Below are 23,877 nucleotides of genomic sequence, written 5' to 3' on the forward strand. Positions count from 1 at the left end.
TCATAGCACAGCTTAGTTTCCTCATCGGAGGTCTCAGAAGAGTAAAACCTCATTGTAGTAGCTCTGGGTGTAGTTGCTGGAAATATTGATGGAAAATATCCTTTTTCACTGTTGTATGAAATGACTTACTGCCAGCTGTAAGAGATCATTTACAAAACCAAGGAGATGAGTGAATAAATGGAATAGATAAAAGGAAGCTGCCTGTAGGAGTCAAAGAGGATTAAAACGGGGCATTGGAACTATGGATTTAAGATTGGGATTGTTTTTGGTCCAATTTTGAGAAAGGTAATCATGTAAATTTTTCAAGTCCGTAAATGATAAATATTTATTAGGAATGATCTTTGGCACCTACGTTGCGATAGGAAATTTCCTCTCCAGCTGGTTGCTGATTGTATTTCTTGTTCTGTGGCACACAGCAGATTGTTTGCTGAGATACTACAAATTGTCCCCTGAAGATCTGAGCACGTAAGCTCTTAATGGGCAACAATGGTCCTAATTTCTATTAGGTGTGCAAACACCTCCAAGATTTAAGCAGCAGCACTGAGAACGCCGCGGTTTCTATCTCTGTTAGACTAATTTCTATTAGCGGCAACTTTACAGTTGGTAGCAGCTGATGAATATCTGCGAACCTTCACCTTAATAGTTTATAGAAAAGGTTCTGTTCTTCGACTGAGGTAGGCTGGAATCGGGACACAGGTGTTTGCAATGTAGGTCTGCTCTTAGACAATGATGAACCGCGTGTGCACGAGGACCTAAATGGCTCCGCTGGGTCCTGACAGCCCTATTGCTTACTGCAATTAGCACCACCATACACAATTTGTTGGAAAAACAGTTTACAGTGTGAAGGTTTTTAAGCGGGCATGCACACACTGGCTCAGATTTACTATTTCTAATCAATGAAAAGTATTCTTCCTCTGCTCCCCAAAGGCCTATTAATGGCCTCTAAGGTGTGCATATTATCCACATTCAGCATTCAACTCCAAACAATTACTCTCCTCTGACTGACCTGAATTAATGTCGAGCAAGGTATTATTGGTCCCCGCATCCCAACACTGTTTTTGTCCAGTCTTGTCTCTTAAGTGGGACGCTGGGAATATTTAAAAGCGTTGGACTGAGCAATATTGCTCATCTTTTGTCATTTCAAACAATGAACTGCCAGCCCAACAGATAAAGAAGGCATCATCACCAGTCCTCTGGAGACGGCACAGGAGGAGAACTGCTGTGGTCATTAAAACATTTTAAATCATCTGGAAAAAAAGAAATTCAGATGTGGATTTTTCAAAAATCGGAAAAAGTTTCAGAAAGTGTCTCCCTGAATGTTGCTCAGTGAACATCACAATGTTCATCTCTAGTTTTCTTTTTCCCATTTTCCCCCTTTTGTGTGTGATCTACATTCTAGGTCACAGGCCACACATGGATACTACCCGTAGATCTGCAAAGACCAGAAAATGTGCATTTGTTTGGAAAAATATTTGGCATTTGGGAAAATGGATGAGACAGCTCTCTCACACAGAATTTATCCGTATACTCTGCGACTCGACTGTAAAAGCACCGAGTCCTCGGCAAACCTGTGCCTCAGCAGACAGATATTGAGTTATTTTTGCCACCATTTCGTTCTATTGAGTTTCGTAGCATTAGGAAGCACACTCGTGAGCTCATCCTCCCTACCTTCATCTGTAAAATGTACACTATTAAAAATGATTTTCATGCATCTACATCATAATGAAAATCCTATCAGATGAGCAAAGACATTTGATATGAAGTCACTCTATCAGACCTGTGCTGTGAATACTTTTTAATTAGAAAAGTTCAATCCAAAGAACCTTAGTAACAGACGTATGAAACTTTGTTGAAAGCATGTTTTGTAGCTGAGATTTAATTTAGTTTGCTTTAAATCACGTTTGCAGCAGATGTGACTGTCTTTTAAAGTAGTGCAGGTTTTACTGTACATAGGAATTGGAGACTTAGTTTATGGTTATGTTGGCGAGTGGGTACTGCACATAAACATCGAGGTTATTTTGTAACACATTTTTAAAACTGTGTGATGATAGGTTCAGATTTTTGGTGGTTATTTTCCAAGTAAACCAGAACAATCAAACCGCGAAACAAAAACCATTACAAGAAGCAGAATGGAAAAAGATGGCTTCTGGTGCTGCAGTTTAGTCCGCTGATGTCGATTGTCTTTTGGTATTTTATTTGGATTATTATAGAAGTCTGTTAATCCCTTTTCTAATCCTTTGTCTCTGGATGTTTCCTGCAGCTGGGGCAAAAAGACAACCCAGCTGTGGACCCCATCATCCAGGGATTGAAGGGAGTAGTGCATCATGGTAAGTAACCCCTGACACACTCTACTTTCCGTAGAAGAATAGTTTTCATGCCCATGAGTGCTCGTCATTCTTTGTTGAGCTGCGATGCTTTTGTTTATTTCATATAGTTTTAACTTTAATTCCATAATCTCTCAATCTCGCAAAAAAAACATTACATTTGGGGAAATAAAGTTCTAATGGGATCTTCGAAAAGCAATTGACCCTTACAAAATCCCTCTGATGTTTTCGTAATAGATGTTTTGATTTATCCGCAGAGGTAAAATCCTTTTGCCATTGCAGATATGGTGCCGTTCCTCCTCCTCCAGGAACAAACTGTCAACGCTCTTGCATCCAGCTGCTTAAGCACTATTATTTTAAAAATTCCAAATGAGTCTAAACACAAGCTATGAGCAGAGTTTAACTTCAAAAGGAGATAAAATTTGTAAGATCCCGCCTCTGCCGTGCTACTGTGGCTCCACAGTAGGAGACCTCCAAGGAGCTTCACTCACAGAGAAAGAACTATTAATTACATCTCAGCCTTAATTAGACAGCCCTTTGTTTTAGTCAGGCTCAAATGTAAATCTATGAGCTCTCATGGACTGCAGCTCCTGCATAGGCTTATATTCATATTTAAGCTATTAATGTCTTGTGTTTTGTGCTATGGCACAATTCTTCATGGCATATTGTTTTAAATTACTGCTGCTGGGCCGGCGTCACGGGATTCATGGCTTATGCAGTCTATAAGCATATGTTTTATCACGAGTGTGTAATCCTTTACTACAGATGAGGGCACAACAGCTCTGTTTACACGGACACGTTTGACTTGTTTTACAGCCTGCAGCTGACGGTCTTTTTGTGACCATAATCGTAAACAGACAAGGACATGTAAGAGTATGAGGATATATAGAAGCGCAGCATAATTGCTCTTCACTCACGCTGGATTTGAAAGACCAGCGCTGGGCTTCACTGAATCGATTCTAATTATAATTCAACAACCTCAACTTTCTGGAGATAGGCGTTTCGATGTTTTGCATTGTGGGCTAGCGAGGTTATGACATTTGGCATTCACGTTGGAGGGGAAAAAAATATTAGCGGTTTTCTTTTTGCTAAAGATAAATGTATAAGGGTAAAAATTTGACCATAGCAAAACACTGGAGGCTACAGGAACACATGGAATTTGGCCTCAGAACCAGGAAAGGGGTCACTTTGTTTTGGCAAATTTTAAATAACTATATTCTGATTAGCCTTAAACCAGGATAACGTGTGTGCGTGTGGTTATTTTCCAAAGATGTAGTTAAGCTCCCTTTTTCTTTTGTTATATAACCTCGATAAAGACAGATTATCAAACATGTTGCATATACTTGATTATTTTGAGTCTCCAAGTGCCTGGACTGCACAGATGTCCATGCTTGCACCACATTATTTCATTTCCTGACTGAAAGAGAGCCTGGTGTGGGTGTGGTGGTTTTTGGCCTGTCTTCCTCCGTGCCTTCTCCCCTGTTAGGATGCTTGGTTTTTCAACTAGCTCGTTATCCCACAGTCATCCATCCATCAACATCTCGGTGGCCCATGAGCGATAGGGCACGTACACTGTCTGAAGACGGAGAGAGGAAAGGCTGTGCGCGCTGAATTTCAGTCGGAGTAGAGATGAGGCATCAGGGGCGAAGCTTCCCGTACCTCACCAGCCTGAATATAAACCACACCCTAAACCCATGAGCTACGAGAGATTATATCTGAATTAAGTTTGGCTTTATGTTGATATTTGTCATCATAATTCAAGGAGAAAAAAAACAATCAAACCGACTTGCATAATCCACTTTACATAATCGCAGGACATATAGGAATTTTCCTCTAAAAGATGCTTCTGCTTTTTTTTTTTTTTTTTTTGTTGCTGAGTGTTTGTTTTTCTGCACAGCTTTACCTGATTCTGATCAGAGGACTGAAGAGATCCAGCAATCATTATGATCTGTCGTAATTCCCATGGCCCATGCCACAGTTGCTGCACAGAGCAGAGCACGCTACCACCCAGCCACAGATCAGCTGTCAGAGCTGGCCATTTTATCACACTCCTCTCCCTTTGCTCTTCTCACAGTCCATCTGAGTACAGAGATCTGGCCAGAGTGATAACAAGTGGTGAGGCTTTTAACTACTGCCATTCCACTCGTGGAGGTTTCAGGAAAGCAGTAATTATGCCACACCGGGAATGAAATGAAACAACCTTGTTAATGTTGGTGTAATTGTAACTTGACACATTAAGGGTTTTAGTGCGCCGAGCGATATGCTTTACAGCGCTGTGTATTGACAGGTTTTGATCTCTTTACACAGAAAAGGAGACCTACCTCAGGTCGTTTGTCTTGAGGGATCTGCTGCCATCGTCGGTGGACAGTTATTACAGATACACCGGCTCTCTGACCACTCCGCCCTGCAGCAAGGTAGTGGAGTGGATCATCTTCTCCAGGCCTGTGTATCTGTCCCACTCACAGGTGCGTCAAGTTCACATACGCGCACGCACACACACACTTGTCCATACAGCTCTATTCTCCACGCACAGTCAGATCCCATTTGCGCACAGTCAGTGGATCGCTTGCTGTCCCACGGTGTCAGTGCACAAGCAATTTTTCCCCTCATCTGCCTCCCCTCCTTATTCCCTTTTCCTTCGTTCCTCTCCAACTCCTCTGCATATGAAACCATCACTGCCTATATAGTGGATGATTAAGCAGGAAGGGAGAGCCAATTACTGGCATTTGAATGATAGTAAGTGTGAGATAGCACCTATGCATATATTGTGCTGTTAGTGTGAGACATTGACTAAAGACTCCTAAATGGAATACTGCTCTGTGTGGAAGCTGGCTATCATATTATTAAAGTTGTTCAGGTTCATCAATTTAAATTCTCATTTACCTGAAGTAAAAGTTTGACACGTGTAATGAAAAAAATACCTCTAAACTATTCATTTATGTGCTTTACAGCATCTTGCCTCCCACGGTTTTTGCTGTTTTGATTTGAGAGATAATATATGCCAAGCCATGCCCAGTGCTTTCTGCTGATCCCATACACAGTCCTTTGCTGCATCTTTTATACAAACAATTCTTAGGTTACCCAGCTGCATATCCTCTAGAGAATTCTGTGCTGTAGAAATTTGCAAGGCTCAGTGGAATTTCCATCATCTTGCAAGAGGACAAATCTTTTGTTCAGAAATGACTTCTCCTGCAAGAATATTGACCCACCTTTACAATGTTTGTGACGCTCACAGATAGTCTTTTATGAACCTGTAATTCATTTCTCCAAGCACGCATAGGACACATTGATTCCACAGTATCTGTAATGTGTAGTCATTACAGCACACTGCAGGAGATCATTCATGGCAATCAATGGCCACAAATTTGCCCCATTGAGAAGTTACAGCCCAGCGTGCAGCCCAGGGTGATGATTGAAGTCTGTGCCTACTGGTGCCTGTGGTGTGAATGTTACTTGCAAATGCTGTACTCCAGTTGTGAAGAGTCAGCTACTGGCATGCAGCTACAAATGCAGTTCTGCATGATATATTGAAAGCGCGTGGACAGACGCATATACATATGCACAATAGCACTTGAATTTGCCTCAATAGCTATTCTTTGTTTCTTTCTATCCAGCTGGAGGCTTTCTACTCCATCTTTACAACAGAGCAACAGGACCACGTCAAGTCTGTCGAGTACCTGAGGAACAACTTCAGGCCCCTGCAGGACCTGGGCAATCGCAAAGTTTTTAAGTCTGCTGTAGAAAATGCATGGCAGAGGGATTTGACCGAGATCCTGGGAAGCCCTCATAGCACCGAGGCTTCAAAAGGTAAGCTTTGTTTTCTCTATGATTTTTAGATTTTTCTCAGCTGCAGCACTACTATAAAAGGATTTGCTTAATCCACGGAGCTCCCATAATTACAATTATTACTTACTTTTTCAGCGGTGAATAGTTGCTTGAATTGGTAGCTAATATTGCAGCGTGGATTAATGTTATAAATGCACACTGTGCAGAGTAGTGTTGACATTAAGCCAATGTTGCATGGGCCAAGATCTGTGATAGAAACAGTCTTACAAGTCATACAAGTAAAAAAACTGAAAAGCAGGAAAATGCTTAGAAAGGGCAAACTAAATATAAGGACTTCTATCAGGGTTTTAAATATGATGATGGGTTTTTATGCTTTTTTTTTTTTTTTTTTTTTTTTTTTTTTAAATGGGAGATGAGTGTTTAAACTATCTCGGTGGGTTAATTTCAATCACAGTCTACCTAAATATATACTGGCAAGATAAGTGGGCATTAATCTAAACCTGTTAATTTTATACTTGATTGGCTCAGTAAATGTTAACATGCTAATGAAAAACACTTAATTTTCAGATTTTTAAGAACTGAGTCCATTCACTATGCAATATGGGCCCTAATTTATATGTGTGTGTGTGTGTGTGTGTGTGTGTGTGTGTGTGTGTGTACACACGCACATTGGAAACCAAGTCACAAACTACCAAATCACTGAAATAGCCGCCCAGCTACATAATGATTTCGACTTAAAGTCTAACAATCCTGTGTGCCTGGGCGTGTGTGAAACTGTCTATACTGATCGATATTATTAAATGAAATGTGCAAAGAGGGCAGCAGACTCGGTGCATACACGTAAATAAAATGACTAATATGAATAAAGTGCTTTATTTAAATTAGTTTATGCATTGTTTGGATTTTGTTCCTAGATTCTAACGGATAAAAGAGTTTGTTAGCTGGCAAGTGTTGATTTTTGCCAACTGAAATTATAGAGGCAGATTTTATTTGCTGTATCTAACTAGCTAATCAGGCTAACATTAGCATCGTTAGAATTTAGAGAACATGAATCCTGGGAGATCAGGAACTAATCAGAGAAAAAAATATTTTTCAGCTGCTATTTTATGCACAAGGTGTTGCCATAGCGCGCGGCGCCGCATGTCTGATTTGGCATATGCCGGATGCGCTTCCTTACACAACCCCCAAAAGGATTTGTCTCTTCTCTCGGGATCAAACGGGTGATCTTTTGTTTGTTAGTCAAATATCTAAACCGCTACACTATGAAGCCATAGGGAACCAATCATAGAGCTCGGCTAAAATCAGTCTCTCAGTAAAGGGACAATTTTATTGTGGTTTTTTTTTTTGTTTTTTTTTCTCGTATTTTGTTAGATAAAAGTCGAACAGAGGAGAAATCAGTAGTTTAATGTAATAATTCCAATTTCAGGAGCTTTTTGGGTAAAACTTGGCATATTTGATTCTCTCACTGATACAACTGATTCTTCAAAGCACATATTAATACCAGGCACGGACCTCATGCAGTGCTTGATCAGAGTATCTTTGTTTGTCTTTCTCTTTTATGTGTGCATCTTGCCGTGCTGGCTTTAACCGAACAGTACAGGAACTATGGAGACTAATGAGAAAGGCTGCTGCTCCTTAAAGTGGTGTTGTTGGTGTCTGGCAGGGAGAATTGATTGGGAATGCTTGTGATGAAGTTGGAGCACTCTAACGGGGCCGATCAGCAATCATCATTAATATGTGGTACAGCTAAAATAGACCCATACAAATTAAGTTGTGAAATTGCTTTTGTGGCATTATGTCAGTAGGCAGAATGAATGGGAACCAGTGTCTTTTAATTTTTTGTTTACCCCTCCCTCGTCTTTTTATTTATTTATTTATTTTCCGTTTTGCAAAATCTAATCTGCATTTTTATCAAAGAATATTTTTGTGTAAGAATGTATAGGCGAATGGAGGTTTAAACACTGTCAGTCTCATCTGCAAGGATGACATCTGTCAAGGTTGTGCAACGGGGGCTGTTTGTCCGCGCACAATAAATGATGGCTTTGCTTGTAAATGGCGTATGAGAGCCAGGGCCGCGCCTTCACTGAATGCTCCACCGCTGTGGCTTTTATGGCAATGGAATTTGTTTGGCCATTACAAATGCAGAGCTAACCTTTCAGATGCAAAATAGAGATTGCAGATTAGTTTGTGGTGGTGCACTGTCATTGTTTGTCCAGTAATAATGCCAAGATATATAGGGCACAATTTATTTTATCTTTGGTGTGTCTTTGCATGTGTAAAAAAACAACAACAACCCCCCCCCCAGCTCTGCCAAAGCCATACCCTCCATTTAAAATTTAATTAATTGAGACGATGGTGATAATGCTTTTTATGTCTTATCAGATTGCTGTGTTCATTATATTCTCAGGTTAGGGAACTGGCGATAATATGTTTCGAAACTATAGAAAATGACAGCGACAGTTTCCAAGAACCCACAATGATGCTTTAAACTTTCTTGTGTTGTCACTTACAGCACAGAACTGAAAAGTAATGAATGTATAAAGATATGAAGTGGAGAAAGGCTGCCATGTCCTTGTTCCGGAACAATTATAACCGAAGAATGTTTGGCATTTTACTCCTACAGTAGGCAGTTACTCGATTTTCACCCAGTCAGCCTTTCATTTTAATTAAAGGAGCATTAGTCTTAAAAAAAAATCAGTAGGTGTTAAGATTATGGTTAAAGCTATAGACAGTGAGCATCACCGTTAAATGATTATTGTAGTTACTGCGTTGGTTTTTGGTGGTTGAGATGACTCTCATTACTCAGCTCGCCTGCAGAGTTCACAATGAATAGTTTTGTCCCCCCCCCCTCTTTGTGTTTAGAGTAAAATCCTTGTCTCCTCGATCATTCAACGCTGCAAACAGCTTCTTTTAAAAAAATACTGTAAAGGCTTTAGAAGTGAGACGCTTTGGAACTGCTGTTTGTTGACAACCGTCGATTCATCACCGCTCGGTAGACAGTGTCGGGAGAAAGATTCATGCTCTGTGCTGAGTGGTGTTGTAGACCGAGGTGGAACCTCTATGAAAAACGAATTTTGAAGGTTACAGCGTTTAAAAGAATTCCTCCACTTTTAAAACAGTATGTACATTTTATTGTCAGCTTAAGGTTTTGTTTCCACTCGATCCTGCTCTGCGCCGGTTTTTACCAAGTGCAGCTTTCATAAAACGAACACGTGCACATCTAAGTTTGAAATCAGTGCCTGGGTCGCTGCGTTTGCTCATAACTTGACTACATTTAAGAAAAGGTTGCTCAGATGACACATTTTTAGGAGAAGAATCGTTTTTTTTTGTTGTTTTTTCAAGTTTTCTTTGCAATATGCAGAACGGGAGAAGCTGAGATGGTTACTAATACGTGCGTGCTGATTGTTAAAAGGATGATGATTGCCATGACAGAAGTGATGCAGGCAGTAAAACCGCAGTGACATCTTCAGCTGCTATTAAATTATCATTGTTGAGGTTGACAACACACATCCGACAGGTTTATAATACATTTCGCACCTGTCACATCTAATCAACACCCCGAGATTTTCTTCCTTTTGTTTTTTCCCCCGTGTTCTCTTGACTGATTTCTTTCCACCCTGTCTCCCTTTTCTCCCTTTCACATATCGTGGTGCATAATTTGTGTCATAGCTTCAGTGTGCAAATGGAGAAAACTGTGGTGACAATTTCAATTTGGCAGAAACTCTGAGAGCACATAATCATTTGACACTATTTCCTGACTGCTGTTGCCCTGATCTGCTGAGAAGCATGTCCAGATTGTCCCTTACCCATACTGATGGAGCCCTGTGTAAATATCCTTGCTGCAGCCTGCACTGCCACCTTGAGGACGATTTACAGATTATCTTTTGTCTCCTTTGTGCGTAGTGTTTAATCTGACAAATTGGGTATGGGCATGTTGCTGCTAGATAATCTGTACCACATGCCCGCCACGCGGCGCTTGGTTCTTTTATATTTTGCCTGTGCTTTTTTTTCCCCCTTCTTCTTTTTTTGGCATGAAAAAGGCACAATGTGTCCTGATTGACAATCTGCACACGCCGGAGGTTGTGCGTGACCCAACTGAAGCCTTCAGGAGTATTTTTGTTATTGAGTTACTTTAGCTTTGTGCACTTCTGGGTGTTTCTCAAGTGGAAATGGCTTTGAGTCAAAGCGAGCGGGATTTTGTAATAAGCCCGTTAAAAGGCAACCTTCATTCTACCCACACATGTCGACAGACAAAAACACATGTGGTCAAGCAGTCATCCCAATCACAGTCTTCCATCTTCACCGAGCTGTATTCAGTCAGTGAAAAAGTGACACCACTGTTTACTTCCTTGTCAATCTTTTTTTCGTCCCCCTCCTCCCCTTTTCTTTCTTTTCATGCTGCCTTGTTCTCATACCCTTCTTTTTTTTCTTTTTTTCCTCTCTGGTCTTTTTAGTGTGCAGCAGTGCCCCAGTGAGCATGAAGATCCAGCCGCTAAACCAGACTGCATTGATGGTGAGCTGGGAACGCCCTCTGACAGTCTACCACCCACCTATCACCAGTTACATGGTCTCCTACAGCTGGGTGAAACGTGATGTCGCTGATGAAAAGACCTTCACCAAGACCGGGGATCAGAGCATGGTGAGTGTGGCTGTTTAAAAGCTTTTATTTATTTCTTTTACAATAAATGTTGCATAAACAGCTCCGATTGGTGTGCAGAGCCTCAGATGTATCTGTCAGGATCAGAGGTTGGCCAGATCAGTGACGGTGTGTATTGGAGGTGACAGGTTATGATGAACTCTGCATGTGGCTGTTGGCTGATATGAGGGCCCAGACACTCTGCTGTCACTCACCTGTCTAAGAATAGAAGCACAGGCCCGTCACAAACTTTGACGTGTCACACTGAGATACTGTATATATAATGTGTTCAAAATTGCAGCTGTGGCCTTTATCCAGGTGTAGCATTTACCCCTCTGTTTATTTGCATTTAGGTTTGAATCAGCCTCAGAAGTAGGCACCTCTATTACAGGGTGAACAAAAAAAAAAAAACGCATACAGACCGAGGCGGCGTAAACAAAATAATATATTCGCTCTTATTTTCCCAATTTAAAAAGCAATCATTTAAAAAAATCTTCAGTTTTCAGGCAGTACAAGCGGCTCTTTCAACAGAAACTTCTGTTAGTAACATATGCAGAGCAAATGTACCCTTTTAGATCTTTGCTCCACTGATCATATAATTCATCTCGCTGGCTTAAACAGTGAGTTAGCACACTTCGGTTCTTACTGTAGCTTTTCAGCAGAGTATTCAGTGGTGTCCACAGATATATCCTCCCTCTGCAGGAGGTTGCACCTACAGGGCTGTTCTTTTTCACTCTATATATTCTTCTCTCTGGTCACATATTTTTGCATTTGTGGAAATCCAACACCCAGCTGTGCATCTCTTTAAAGCCCACTGACCCCCAGCTGTTTTTATAGTCTGCATGACTGGCTTTTTGATATAAACAGTGCAGAGGAGAAAAATCTCATCTCACCAGTTCAGAGACCTGGGATCAGTTCCCTGGTGGCAATGCTACCTCCAGCTTGGCGCATTCCAATAAACACAGTTGTCATGGGCTGGAAGCTCGTGAGGGATCTTGTAATGTTGCTGCACTAGCGACTCCTATTTGGTGTGGGTAACTGCACAGAAGGGGTGAGATCTGAGAGCAAGAGCTGGCTAATCCTTTAAGGTAATAACCCCCTTCACTCAAGCGTGTTTGCCTCACTTTGATGTTTAACCTTCACTGTGCAGAAGGATCCAATTGCAGAGTCTGGCACTGAAATTTTTTTTTAAACAATCGTTCTACAGGATGATTTCATGACATTATGAAGCAAATTTTGCAGCGTGGAACTTGCACGAGTTCGATGCCTCCGGTGCGCGCACACACTCTGTGAATAAGGAGACGCGTTGTGTTCAGCAGTTACACAATGAACAATGATTTGCATATTCATAGATTCTGGGAGAAAGGAGGAGGAGATGTAATTTTAAGAATTTTAAACCAGGTAATTGAACTACTTTGTGAGGGTAAAAACACTTCAGACACAAATTATTATTCCGCGCAGCTTATCTTTAATACTGTGTTTCCTAAAACATGCCTGGAGGAGAACTTGAGCTTCGAATGTAGCTACTGAAGCTTAGAAAATGATGGACAAGTGAGCTGAAATCAATATGCAACCAGGCTTCTGGCAGTCAAGAACTCCTCCACAAAATAAACTGTTATTCTCATCAGAAAACATACCATAAGTTAATATTATTCCCTTTGTTGAATTATTGCCGCTCATTGTGGACAGACGTTCACATCTCACTTGCAGCAACAATATTTATACCTGATGTTACCCATAGCTTTCTCTCATTATTTGTGAATTTTGGCATCTTTTTTTAGCTCTCTGTTAGTGATTACTGCACCCTGATGTTCTTCTTATAACTCTACAGTCTTCATTTTCTGTACTCTGTGGCCACAAAAGAGCAGCGCGTTCTCCATAAAGGCCGCTGCACTGTGAAAATGCTTACTTAGATATCAAGTGTCATCTAAACTTTGTTACGGAAGATGTATTACCCATGATGTGACTGGTGAACCATGTTGGGCTCGTGAGGCTAAGTGACTATTTTGCGTGGAATGCATTAATGTAATAACATGATTTATTTGTCGTGGTGAAGTGGGAGACCTGTAAATTTGCATTGTGCTTTGATTTCAAATGGCTGACTGAGAGAGTGATTATAGTGTCCGTGTGGTGCTCTGTCCGTGCAGTTACACTCCATTAATACAGTCGATCAGCCTCTTTTTCTCACATTATTCTGTCCACTTCTCCCTCTCTGCACTAAAGTCCTTATTTTGCTCACTTCATTTCCATTTCAATTTTCAGTTTCTATCTCTGGACACCTTTATCTGAATTATTTTGGAGAAATACTGGCTCTGCAACACCAGAGGCAATCACCCACCTATTCTGAGGGCACTTTGAATACAAGTTAAGCCATCTGCAACCTGCAAAAACACAATTAAATTAAACAGAAAATAACCTTTCTAAACAGCTTGGAAGTTGTGGGCCACAGACTATTGGCCAAGCAGTAGTTTAAAATGGAAAGCGTTCATTGGAGGCTATTTGAATTATTAGCATCTGCCTTTTCAAATGTGTTCATCTATTACGATGCAATTTCAGTTAGAATTGACAGTATTTTATGTGTGTTTTCTCTTACAGAAAGCAGTCATCACTAACGTTTCTCCTGACATCCTGTACCTGTTCAGAGTGCAGGCAGTGTGTCAACATGATCTGCGCAGTGATTTTAGCCAAACACTGTTGTTCAGAGGTATGTGGCCACAGCAGCTGTACTCTAAGGCCTTTGTTCTTTCTTCAAATGCACTAATAGATGGATATATAAATATTTTATGTCCCTCCCTCTTTTGTTTCACAGCTAATACTACAAGAATTTTTGAAGGATCTCGAATTGTGAAGACTGGGATGGTTAGTTGACCAGAAGATGGCAGTGCACATTTCTTTTTGCATCTCAGTGACGTTCATGTCATATTCTGTTGGGTAACCATTTCCCCCCCCCTCTCTGCCCATCTCCCTCAGCCCACAGTTTCTCCTGCGTCCTCAGCAGACATGGCTCCAATCAGTTCTGGTTCCTCCACGTGGACGTCCTCTGGTATCCACTTCTCCATTGTCTCCATGGCAACAGGGATGGGCCCCTCTTCTAGTGGCAGCCAGGCCACGGTGGCATCTGTAGTGACGAGCACCTTGCTGGCAGGCTTGGGTGTCGGCGGAGGGGTCATCTCCTCCATGCCCAGCTCTGTTTGGCCCACGCAGGCGCCTCAAGCCACTCAGAACCCCACACGTCCATCCACCGCGCCCGCAAAGTCCAACAACGAGCAGACGCCACCTCAGGGCTCCGAGACAGACAACGCGTCTGAGGAGAATAATGCTCCGCACGAGGGTGAAGAGGAGGGGGAGGAAGGCGAGAAAGATGGGGAGAAGGAGGAGGAGGAAGAGCAGAAGAAGAAGAAGGAAAAGACTGGAACTGACAATGGGGAGAAACAAGCAAACAGCACTCTGGCCAAAAAACCTTTAATCCCCACCCCCGCATCCACAGCCAAAGAGAAAGGAGAAGGGAAACCTACAGTTAAAGGCACCACAGTACCTCCGAGCACTGGTGAAGACGTGGAGAGCAACCCTACAGGTGTAAACCCAGTGTCCACTCAGGAGCCGCGTAATAGCAGCGTAAAGACGCAAATTCCCAAGAATTTACCTACAAAGATCCCCACTGAAAACGAAAATGCAAACAGCTGGCCTTTCTCTGTCCACACTGGTGAGCAGGACCTTTCGATTCCTCTGTTGTTGTCTTTTATTTCTTTTTTTTTTTTTTTCCCCTCCTCATACTGAAAAATCTTTTGAACTCTTGTTAAGCCTTTTTTCCCTTGTTGTCGGCTGTTGTGCCAGGCAAGACGTCTTTCCAAAGCACAGTTCTGTAAACACCACCAGCACTTACAGAGACCAGTTTAGCAGAACAAATAACTTGATATAAGACGCTAACTACACTGGTTACCATCTCGGTCAAAGACGGAGCCCCAGGCGTTTGTGTCACTACAACACAGAGACCTGAAGGAAGAAGTAGGCTGTCTGCCAGAGGGACTGCGCCTCAAGGAATTCCTTTAAGCATGTTTTAAAAGAGTTTGTTTCGAGGGAGAGCATTTATGAAGATGTCTTTGCCTCTTTTTTTTTTTTTTTTGTCTTATTTCCCCCTCAACAAACCATGAAAATACTAGAAGTGGCACTGAAAAATGCAAAAAGGCAGTTGCCATTAGTGATTATCAATAACAATATAAACAAACAACACTGCGGTTTTCTTTTGAATCTGATCAACCAACCCAATCACATTGTTTTAATCATCTAATTAGAGTTAATCTTGAGCTCTTGTAAAATGTGTTTGTTCTCTCCTTGATTTGTTTGTTTTTGTTTTTTTCCATAATGACTTCTGTCTAGGCTTTTAATTTTCGGAAACAATTTATTTTGTGAACATTAAGAATTAATGGAGAAAAGCCTAGCATAGTGTCCCAGCGTTTAACTGAAGAGAAGACGCAAAGACTAACCCTACTCTGTTCCAAGATTTCCATTTTATCTGCAAACAAAACATCAGAATAGCCTTTAAATATATTCACGGAGGCACTTTATAAGAGCACAGATGAAACTGTATAAGTCGGTACGACATATTTAGACAGTTAACATGTGTTTTTGTCTTTCAGACAGAACCACCATGTCCAATGGGATGCCGCCACCTCACCCGGGGATGGGCAGGATGGTGTGGATTGTCCCCTTGGTGGTGGTGTCTGCTCTCACTCTGCTGTGCCTCATCATGCTGCTAATTGTGATGGTCTACTGGAGGTGAGAGAGAGTTCACAACCTCATTCCCGGGGCTCCATCTTAGTTTGTTAGAACAGTAAATTGCTATGATGAAGTGCTGTAGCCTTTTATTAAAAATAAAAAGCCTTATCTTTACTGGGTGTGGGGATGATGATGTCTCTGATTCCTCCTTTAGAGGTATAAAAATAAAAATACAGCTGCCCCTCACTCACACTGGACCTCTTGAATGCATTTTTTTTTTCTCTGTTCATGTTTTCTACTAAGTAAACCACCTGCGTTTAAGTGTCCTCAGCATGGTTTGGGCTTAGCAAGGGTTCTAATGCTGCTTTCTTCCCTTTGCTTTGTACATTTTGCCCATCACCCACTTGGGTGAGGGGCAGGAGACCTGAAGGCCCCGCAATGCCAGCATGGGTCCCAGCTGTGTCTTCATCTGCTGGGCTAATTTCCAGCCATGCTATTGGAGCCCGAGTAATTACACAGGCCAGGCCACAAGCACATGTCGGCTGGTTAATGAGTAACAAATGGCACTGTAGGCTACTTCCTCAGCTGGTCCTGTGTATATTTACTGCCGCTACTTGTAAAGGATTTTATTTGTTTATAGACTCTTTAGAAATAAATATTTGAAATGTGTTAAATGCATTTAAATGGGTTTTTTTTTTTTTTTTTTGATTTGATCGCTACAGCAAATGTTTATATCACCTTGCTGTGACAGATAATAAAACAGTGAGATATAATTAAAAGCAGGGTTATTGGCTCCACAGAGGTGTAAAAAACCAGAGCTGAAAGCAAGATGACTGTACAGATTCGGTTAGCGAGAGTTTGGGTATTTGAGTAGAAAAGCAGGGGCAGCTTTGAGATTTGAAATGGCCATCGCAGCTGCTGTTGTGACAGCTCAGACAGTTCACAGACAATGCCTGTTTCCCTTAGGGAAAAGGCTACGGTGAAAGATGAAATCAAGCCGTTTACTCTTCATCCTCTGCGTGGTCTCTCTTAGTGACACAGAGGCTAAACCCGTGAGTTTCTCTGGTTCCAGATGTTTTGTTTATTATCATATCGACTTAATTCCACCATACATTTGATTTTTAGAGGCGTCTATGGAGAAATGTGTGGCTGGTGAATTATCTATTAAAGCTTCCCTGTTTGGGTTTATCTGAGGTTATGAGTCTGGTGTTAATTGCTAGTGTTGCCCATCTGGAAGCCTGTGAGGCTCAAGGTGTTGGCTGAAAACTGACAGATATAAAACCGAGAACAAACCCAGTCCCACCTCTTTTCTTTTTCTTCTTAATTGGAATTCATTAATAAAGCTGTTAAACTGGCCTTAATGCAAGCTGCTCTTCTGAGAGTCAGGAAGACGACATGGACGATGCCGATTAGTTAGCAGGACCACATCTGCCCTCAAAGGAGGCCATTAGAGCGGGAGGCTGCGACTGAAACCGGGGGGAGCGCTCCTCCCCCGTTTGTTTTCACCTTTCCTCTCTCCCGCTCTCTTTTCTCTCTATCAATTCTCTCTGTCACCGTCTCTGTTTGGCTCCTCTCTTTGTGCATTTTCTTTTTAAATGCAGTTCCACCTTTTTGTTTCGGTTTCATCTCTCTAAGAATGACTAGCATCTGCTCCCTCCTCTGCATGGCGTACAGGTAGGGTTAAAGCTGGGGTATGTTAGCACTGGGATGAAACGTGGGTCTTATAGGACAGATTGCATGTGAGTCGGTATACCAGGTGTTCCGGTTCCTCACTGGTTGTTGTCAGTCACGCTAGAGCTGCTGATTATTTTTAATGCACAGCTGACCTTTTTACAAATCTGTTTTAATATCACCAGATAAATAACCTCAATGCTTACGAAAGAGCATGGCTGCTTGCAGTTTGTCACTCTGTGAACTCTGAACTTCAGGCTGTATGAAAATTTTGATTGAATTGTCCTGGCAGTATTTGCAAAGATCCAGGCTTTTTGAAACAGCTTTTTGAGCAGCAGCAGAGGCAGCAGCTGCTGCCAACAATGAGTATTTACTCCAGAAAATGCATCTTGAAGTTGATTTCCTTGTCCTCAAAGTCCCCTGAAAGAGGCCCTGAGAAGAGAAAATGTGTTTGGATTAGTTGTCTTCGGTTTGCATAAAGAGCCAAACTCGGCTCGGCGCTGCAGCGTGTCACCGTGAGTTGTTTACCTGGTCCCTATAGTCAGCGAAGGCTCTGTTTCCAGGAGCCACTCACTCTGTGTGCGATCAGCTGTGTCCTAACTTCTCTGGGGTTTTCATTAGGAGTTTTCTGCTGTTGTCATTCTGTTCAACATTTCTATGCTGATGTTGACGGACCGGATCTGAGAACAACCGGCTAACGACTCCCTCAATACACTTGGCTGCATCATTTGAGCTGATAGTGGGTGGGTTTACTGTGCCACATTCACTATACTTATCTCTCTGGGTCCCTGCAGGAGATTTTTCCAGACAGCTCACTTTTATGTGGAGGAGAGCAGCTCTCCACGGGTGGTGGCCAATGAGAATATCCCAGTCATCCCTATACCAGGTGAGCTATGTTTTCTATACTGTGTCAGAAATTTAATTTATCAGTTTTAACGAGCCAGCGTGTACTTTGTCACACATCAGACTGAAACGGGACTTGCATGAAGCCTGTTTGGTACGATTTGTATGTGAGGTTGTGGCTTTACAAAAGTACTGTATTGTATTAGTTAATGTGCAAAAAAAAAAAAAAGTTGGACAACAAGCAAGTTGAAGTTTGCTAAAAGTGATTTAAATGAACCAAAAAATAAAGTACCGTAATGGCTGAAGTGTTTTCTCAAGTTCTCCACCGCTTTAGGCTAACAGTAGCAGATCAGCATTTGTTTGCTAAAGGTAATCCATAAATGGTTCAGGTACATGATGGTGCCAGTGAAGAGGTAATTTATCAGACTACAAATATAAGGAATCACTGTTGCAGATGTTCCCATTGCAGAAATTTTGAGTCTGATCTAATAAATCTGTTCTTTAACCATAAAAAGATTTAGGACAAAACTTAAATTTAGTTTATTAAATCTGTTCTTTAACCTTAAAAATAGTGTTTTTTTAAGACAAATAGAGGACTAATGGAATCTTGACTGACTTTTATCGATTTATGTCTACTGATGTATTGCACATTTACAAGGCGTCATTAAATCTTTTCAAAGGGTTTTCTGTATTACCTTAATGTCTGCTTTGCAGTTTCTGTTCATTTACATGTGAATTGACTCCGGAAACAGCACTGTAGAAGTTGTGTGACTGGCTTTTCTTAGCCCTTATTGTCCCAGGCAGCAGTGGAGTGGCAGCTAGTCGATATCAGACTTTACTTTCACAGTCGCTTTAAGCTCAGGGACATTTCAAGGCTGTGACATCAGTCGAGCTATAATCATGATGCTAGTATTGACTCTGCATGCACTCTGTTTTTATTGCTCTTTCTTTGTTTCTTCCCTTGTTTCTCTTGTTGTTTGTTTGTTTGTTCCTCTCTTTTTTCCCCCACTATATTTTCCCTCTGCTTATCTATTTGTGTATATTTGTAGTGATTCAGAAGTTTGAAATGGAGCCGTGGGACCTTTAAGCCCACCTTTTGTTCAGCTTTATGTCCTGTCAAGAATGGGCCTAATCAGCCTTAGTCTATTACACTTTCTAGCTGCCACAAAGCCACATTTCACCCAGAGCTACTCTGATGAACTGATCAGGCTGATAAGTCTCTTGACACTAATATAGATGGAAAAAAGACACTTTGATAAATGACCAGATTAATAGGCAAGAATTCACCTCTATGCTGTAGCCACTGAGGCAAGTAAAAGCCTCGGAGGCCGCAGCTGCTAGTGTGTATTAGTTAAGACATTGGCCAGAATCGTCAGTGTTGACAGCTGGGTCTCCTGCACTGTCCCTGTGTGATGCTGACCAGCCTTATCAAAGATCTTTCATGTGTGATTTGGAGCTGATTTGGCTCAGATGAGACAGATGTGTCTTCCTGTACAGCTCAAAATGCCAAAATCTAGGTGTTTGTGATAGAGGTCACTTGGTTATTTTTTTTTTATCTTTTCCTTTTGTTAAAAATAATCTACCAGTCTCACTGATGTAGTGATGCCGCATAAAAGTAAACAAAGTCACAAATTTCTTTAATTTCTGTTAGTGAGTAAAAAAGCGATGACATAATGGGCACTTGCTGTTTTTACTGCTTCCCCTGCAGATGACATGGAGGCCATCCCTGTTAAGCAGTTTGTGAAACACGTCATGGAGCTCTACAAAAACAACATGCAGGGTTTTGCTGAGGAGTTTGAGGTACTCTTTTGACACAACATTGTGAAGCATTGTTAACCCTCGCTGCGTACAGAGTGGTGTTTTACATCAGAGCTGGGTTTTGTTGGTCTGCATGAAGGAGCTAAAACATCCATTGTTGCCTTTTAGTTCTACTCTGCTTTACGTTACCTACAAACTAAACAAGAGGTCATGTATGCCAACATGCAGCTCTTTGATTGGGCAGTTTTGACAACTCTGTGCTGACAGCAGGTCTTGCAGTCCTTTACTACTCATTTGTATTTACAAAAGAAAAGGTCCTGAAGGTTTATTGATAAAGAGCATCATCATGAATGGAGATGAGCGAGTGGAAAGGGTACGAAAAGCTTTTTAAAATAATTACTGTGTTGTTGCTGCATTTTATATATTTCTTTCACTTAGACAAAGAACCATAAAATCGAGCCAATCCAGTGGATCTGCTTTGCTTTCACGCCACAAACCTCGCCACACTCTGCTCGAGGGAGGAACTTTCCTCGTAGTCTTCCTCTGTGTAGTTTACCGCTCAGCCATAAAAGGCCGATGGTATGTTGTTGTCACCGAGTCAGACAGGCTGTGTATCTGTATCTAATGTAATCTCAGGCAAGTTCGATCAATCTAAAGGTCAGAGGTCAAGCTTTATGAAAATCTTGTGACTGCAATCTTCACTTTCCATTATTTTATAGATGCATCTACTAAGGGGTTTTCACACCAGTCCAAACCCAACAAACCAAATGAGAAGTTTCCAGATTTTCTTTGAAGTAAAAAAAAAAAAAAGAAAAAAAGAAAAAGAAAAAAATTACGTAAATTTGCGTAAAAGCACATAAACTAGTGCTGGTACTGTTAAACTACTGAGCACAGAATTTATCTTTTGTGCACGCTCTCTCCAAATGGGCCTGCCAAATCTGAACAATGGTTGGACATTATATCATGCACACACTCGTGCGCGGGGTTGCTAATTTTGAACAGATGGTTGAGAGAAAGATGGAGAGAGAGACCAGAGTGATGAAGGTTAATTAGAGAAGGTCTGTCTGCCGGTTGACCGGACGGGAACACTCTCTGTGTAACTAGGTTAAGAAAGGAGGCAAAAGCTTCACCCCCAGTGTATTCCTTCTAATTGGGGTCATGTAATGTGATGCCTGTGTGCGCAATGTTCAAATGCACCACGACGATGCCGTTTTGGACGTGATTGGGGTTTTTTTTGGGGGGGGGGGGTGACTGAATGCATCGTGCTGTAGAAAAGAAGAAGGCTGTTCTACTAGAGGCTCGAGTTCAAGCCCCAGTTGCAGCAAGCATCTGCTCTGAAGCGTCCTTGAATAAGACACAGAATCCATGCTAGAGGTTCGGCTTTAAATTGGGGGCTATGAGCTGAGCACAGGGGAGATCTGTAGGGTGCAAAAAAATAAAACTTCCCCAACAATATAGTATCAGAAAGAACACTGAGATTTTGAGTAAATGTAATTCTGTTAGATCTAGCCTCCTTAATAAAATCAATTTCTGTTTGTTTTTTTTCCTCCCTGCAGGAGGTCCAACGCTCCACAGCCGACCTGAAAATCACAGCAGAACATTCCAATCATCCTGACAACAAGCACAAAAACAGATACATCAACATTGTGGCCTGTGAGTCAGCTGTAAAATCTGATTACGTCTGCCGCTTTGGATTCCAATAATGTTCATAAAACGGGTTTTCATCTTTTTAATAATTCTCACAAATATGTCAATGCTTCCCCTTAGACGACCACAGCCGGGTGAAATTACGGGCTTTGGCAGGAAAAGATGCCAAACATTCGGATTACATTAATGCCAACTATGTGGATGTGAGTTCAACCAGCCACTTAACATTGTCGAAGGTTTACTTTTCTTTTTTTTGTTTTTGAAATGGAAAGGTTGCGAGTCTGAACCGCTTCAGCTGAACAGCGACTTGAATGAAGCAATAGTGTGATGTGAAAGAGTTATTGGCAGTGCTAAACAGCTTGCTGACAGCTTTGTTTAAAATATCAATCGAGGTGTCCAAGTCATAAACCTGACAGATAGTAATAAAAAATTTTAAATTTATATTTGAGAAATGTATTCATGCATGAATACGTATCATTACTGTCAGCTCAAGGAGTGAATTTCATGACCGGCAAATGTTTCGCCAGTAAATCGGTTGCATCAGCTATATCAGGAATATTGATAGAGGAGTGATTGCATCTTACCAGTAAACAACACTCCCTCCACTCTCCTGTTTTCAGGGCTACAACCAGCCCAGAGCTTATATAGCTGCTCAGGGCCCTCTCAAGTCTACATTCGAGGACTTCTGGAGGATGGTGTGGGAGCAGAACACTGGAGTCATAGTCATGATCACGAACCTTGTGGAGAAAGGAAGAGTAGGTTCACTTTGATCTATCACATAATCGAAGCAAACATTTGACTGTAATTCAGATAGGTTCAAATGTAACTCGGTGCATGCTGTGTGTTTCAGAGGAAATGTGACCAGTACTGGCCAACAGAGAACAGCGAGCAGTATGGAAGCATCGTGGTGACCCTGAAAAGCACCAAAGTGCACGCTTGCTACACATTGCGCCGTTTCCTCATTAGGAACACTAAAGTTAAAAAGGTAACCAGACACTTGCACTATAATAAACTTTGTCTTAGTGGGTTGAACCTGCTGAAATACTGAAACATCGACATCACGGTCCAGTCAAAAGAAAACACTGGTCGACATCTGCCTGCTTCAGAAATGTATTTCGTAAATATGAATCTGCTCTAATGGCAGAGAATTTTTGTGTACTCTGAAAATTATTAATATTGTTCCAATTTGGAATTAATGGGAAACATCTGATTACACTGAACAGATCAACGGATCAAGCCAAGGTTGTATCCATGTGTAACATGAGATGCGTCATGTTTTTTTGGAGGGGGGCGCGGGGGTTTGTGGATTATAATTAAAAACCTTCCCAAAAAATGAAATCAGGACAGATTTATAAGGGTAATCAGATTTATCAGGTCACATTTATCCAACATGTTCTCTCTGACTGTTAAATCTTAACTCAGCTTTCATTATCATTCATTTTGGTATGGTTCCCCCCCACTCCCAGACATTCAGTAACCATAGCGACTACCTTGCACCAGTCATTTCCTGGAAACGAATATTTAGTAACAACTATTCTTAATATTAGAACTTGTTTTTGTTGTGGGGATAGAACTTTAAGTGATTGTGGGCAGGTTACAGAGTAAAATGTCATATTCATCAAACCATTAGTGAGCCCTCATGTCCTGTGAACGGAGGCCGTGCCAAATTTGCGTCAGGACAGAATAAAAGCAATCACTGAGAAATATTGATTTGTAGTATCCCTACCCTCTAAGGGATTATGTGGACCCAAACAGCGCAGAGCAGTCACAGGATGTCCTTGTGTAAAGGTGAACGGTGCGAGTTTTTCTATTCATTCATCACCCATTTTTTCTTTCAGTATCCAGCCGTACACAGTTCATGGGTAACCACGGGGAGATCCAGAGTTTTTTGTACATGCTTACGCTAGGACACGCATTATAATGTTGTAAAGAACAAATAAAGGCTTTATTTTCTGTTTAGAAATGCTGAGTGGGAGATTTCAAATGCTATGCTGTTTATCTCCCGACTATTTTGTTCCGTGCTCAGAAATGTTGTTTCTGATGTCTTTCAGGGGCAGAAGGGGAACCCGAAAGGGAAACTAAATGAGCGCATTGTGGTCCAGTATCACTACACTCAGTGGCCTGACATGGGAGTACCGGAGTACACCCTTCCTGTCCTCACCTTCATCAACCGCTCGTCTGCAGCTCGTGCTGCAGACATGGGCCCTGTCCTGGTGCACTGCAGGTACATCATTATTACTTAGCTCCTGGGCTAGATGAGTGTTACTTATTAGCATTAGGCTCATATTTGCTGACCTGGCCAAAAGCTTCCTGTACGGGTTTGCTTATATTGCTTGTCACTCTGCTCTTCAGTGCAGGCGTGGGGCGCACCGGAACATACATTGTCATTGACAGCATGCTGCAACAAATCAAGGACAAAAGCACAGTCAGCGTCCTGGATTTTCTCAAACATATCCGCACACAACGCAACTACCTAGTCCAGACTGAGGTAAGAAG

General features: G+C 41.6%; 1 protein-coding gene across 4 annotated transcripts in view; it reads left to right on the forward strand.

Moving 5' to 3' along the window:
* The window catches only part of ca16b (carbonic anhydrase XVI b), a 112,337-nt gene that overhangs the window by 77,390 nt on the left and 11,070 nt on the right, over window positions 1–23,877 (forward strand). For all 4 annotated transcript variants that reach the window (XM_040002356.1, XM_040002346.1, XM_040002336.1 and 1 more), the window contains 16 exons: window positions 2,261–2,327; window positions 4,632–4,789; window positions 5,939–6,131; window positions 10,565–10,749; window positions 13,342–13,450; window positions 13,556–13,605; window positions 13,717–14,449; window positions 15,384–15,522; window positions 17,928–18,019; window positions 19,685–19,776; window positions 21,291–21,387; window positions 21,502–21,584; window positions 22,002–22,136; window positions 22,232–22,366; window positions 23,433–23,605; window positions 23,734–23,869. In XM_040002356.1, the coding sequence (XP_039858290.1) occupies window positions 2,261–2,327; window positions 4,632–4,789; window positions 5,939–6,131; window positions 10,565–10,749; window positions 13,342–13,450; window positions 13,556–13,605; window positions 13,717–14,449; window positions 15,384–15,522; window positions 17,928–18,019; window positions 19,685–19,776; window positions 21,291–21,387; window positions 21,502–21,584; window positions 22,002–22,136; window positions 22,232–22,366; window positions 23,433–23,605; window positions 23,734–23,869 (2,577 nt within the window). The remainder of the gene's footprint in view (window positions 1–2,260; window positions 2,328–4,631; window positions 4,790–5,938; window positions 6,132–10,564; window positions 10,750–13,341; window positions 13,451–13,555; window positions 13,606–13,716; window positions 14,450–15,383; window positions 15,523–17,927; window positions 18,020–19,684; window positions 19,777–21,290; window positions 21,388–21,501; window positions 21,585–22,001; window positions 22,137–22,231; window positions 22,367–23,432; window positions 23,606–23,733; window positions 23,870–23,877) is intronic.

Source organism: Simochromis diagramma, unplaced genomic scaffold (assembly GCF_900408965.1).
Source record: "Simochromis diagramma unplaced genomic scaffold, fSimDia1.1 OVJJ01000320.1, whole genome shotgun sequence".
Classification (NCBI taxonomy): domain Eukaryota; kingdom Metazoa; phylum Chordata; class Actinopteri; order Cichliformes; family Cichlidae; genus Simochromis; species Simochromis diagramma.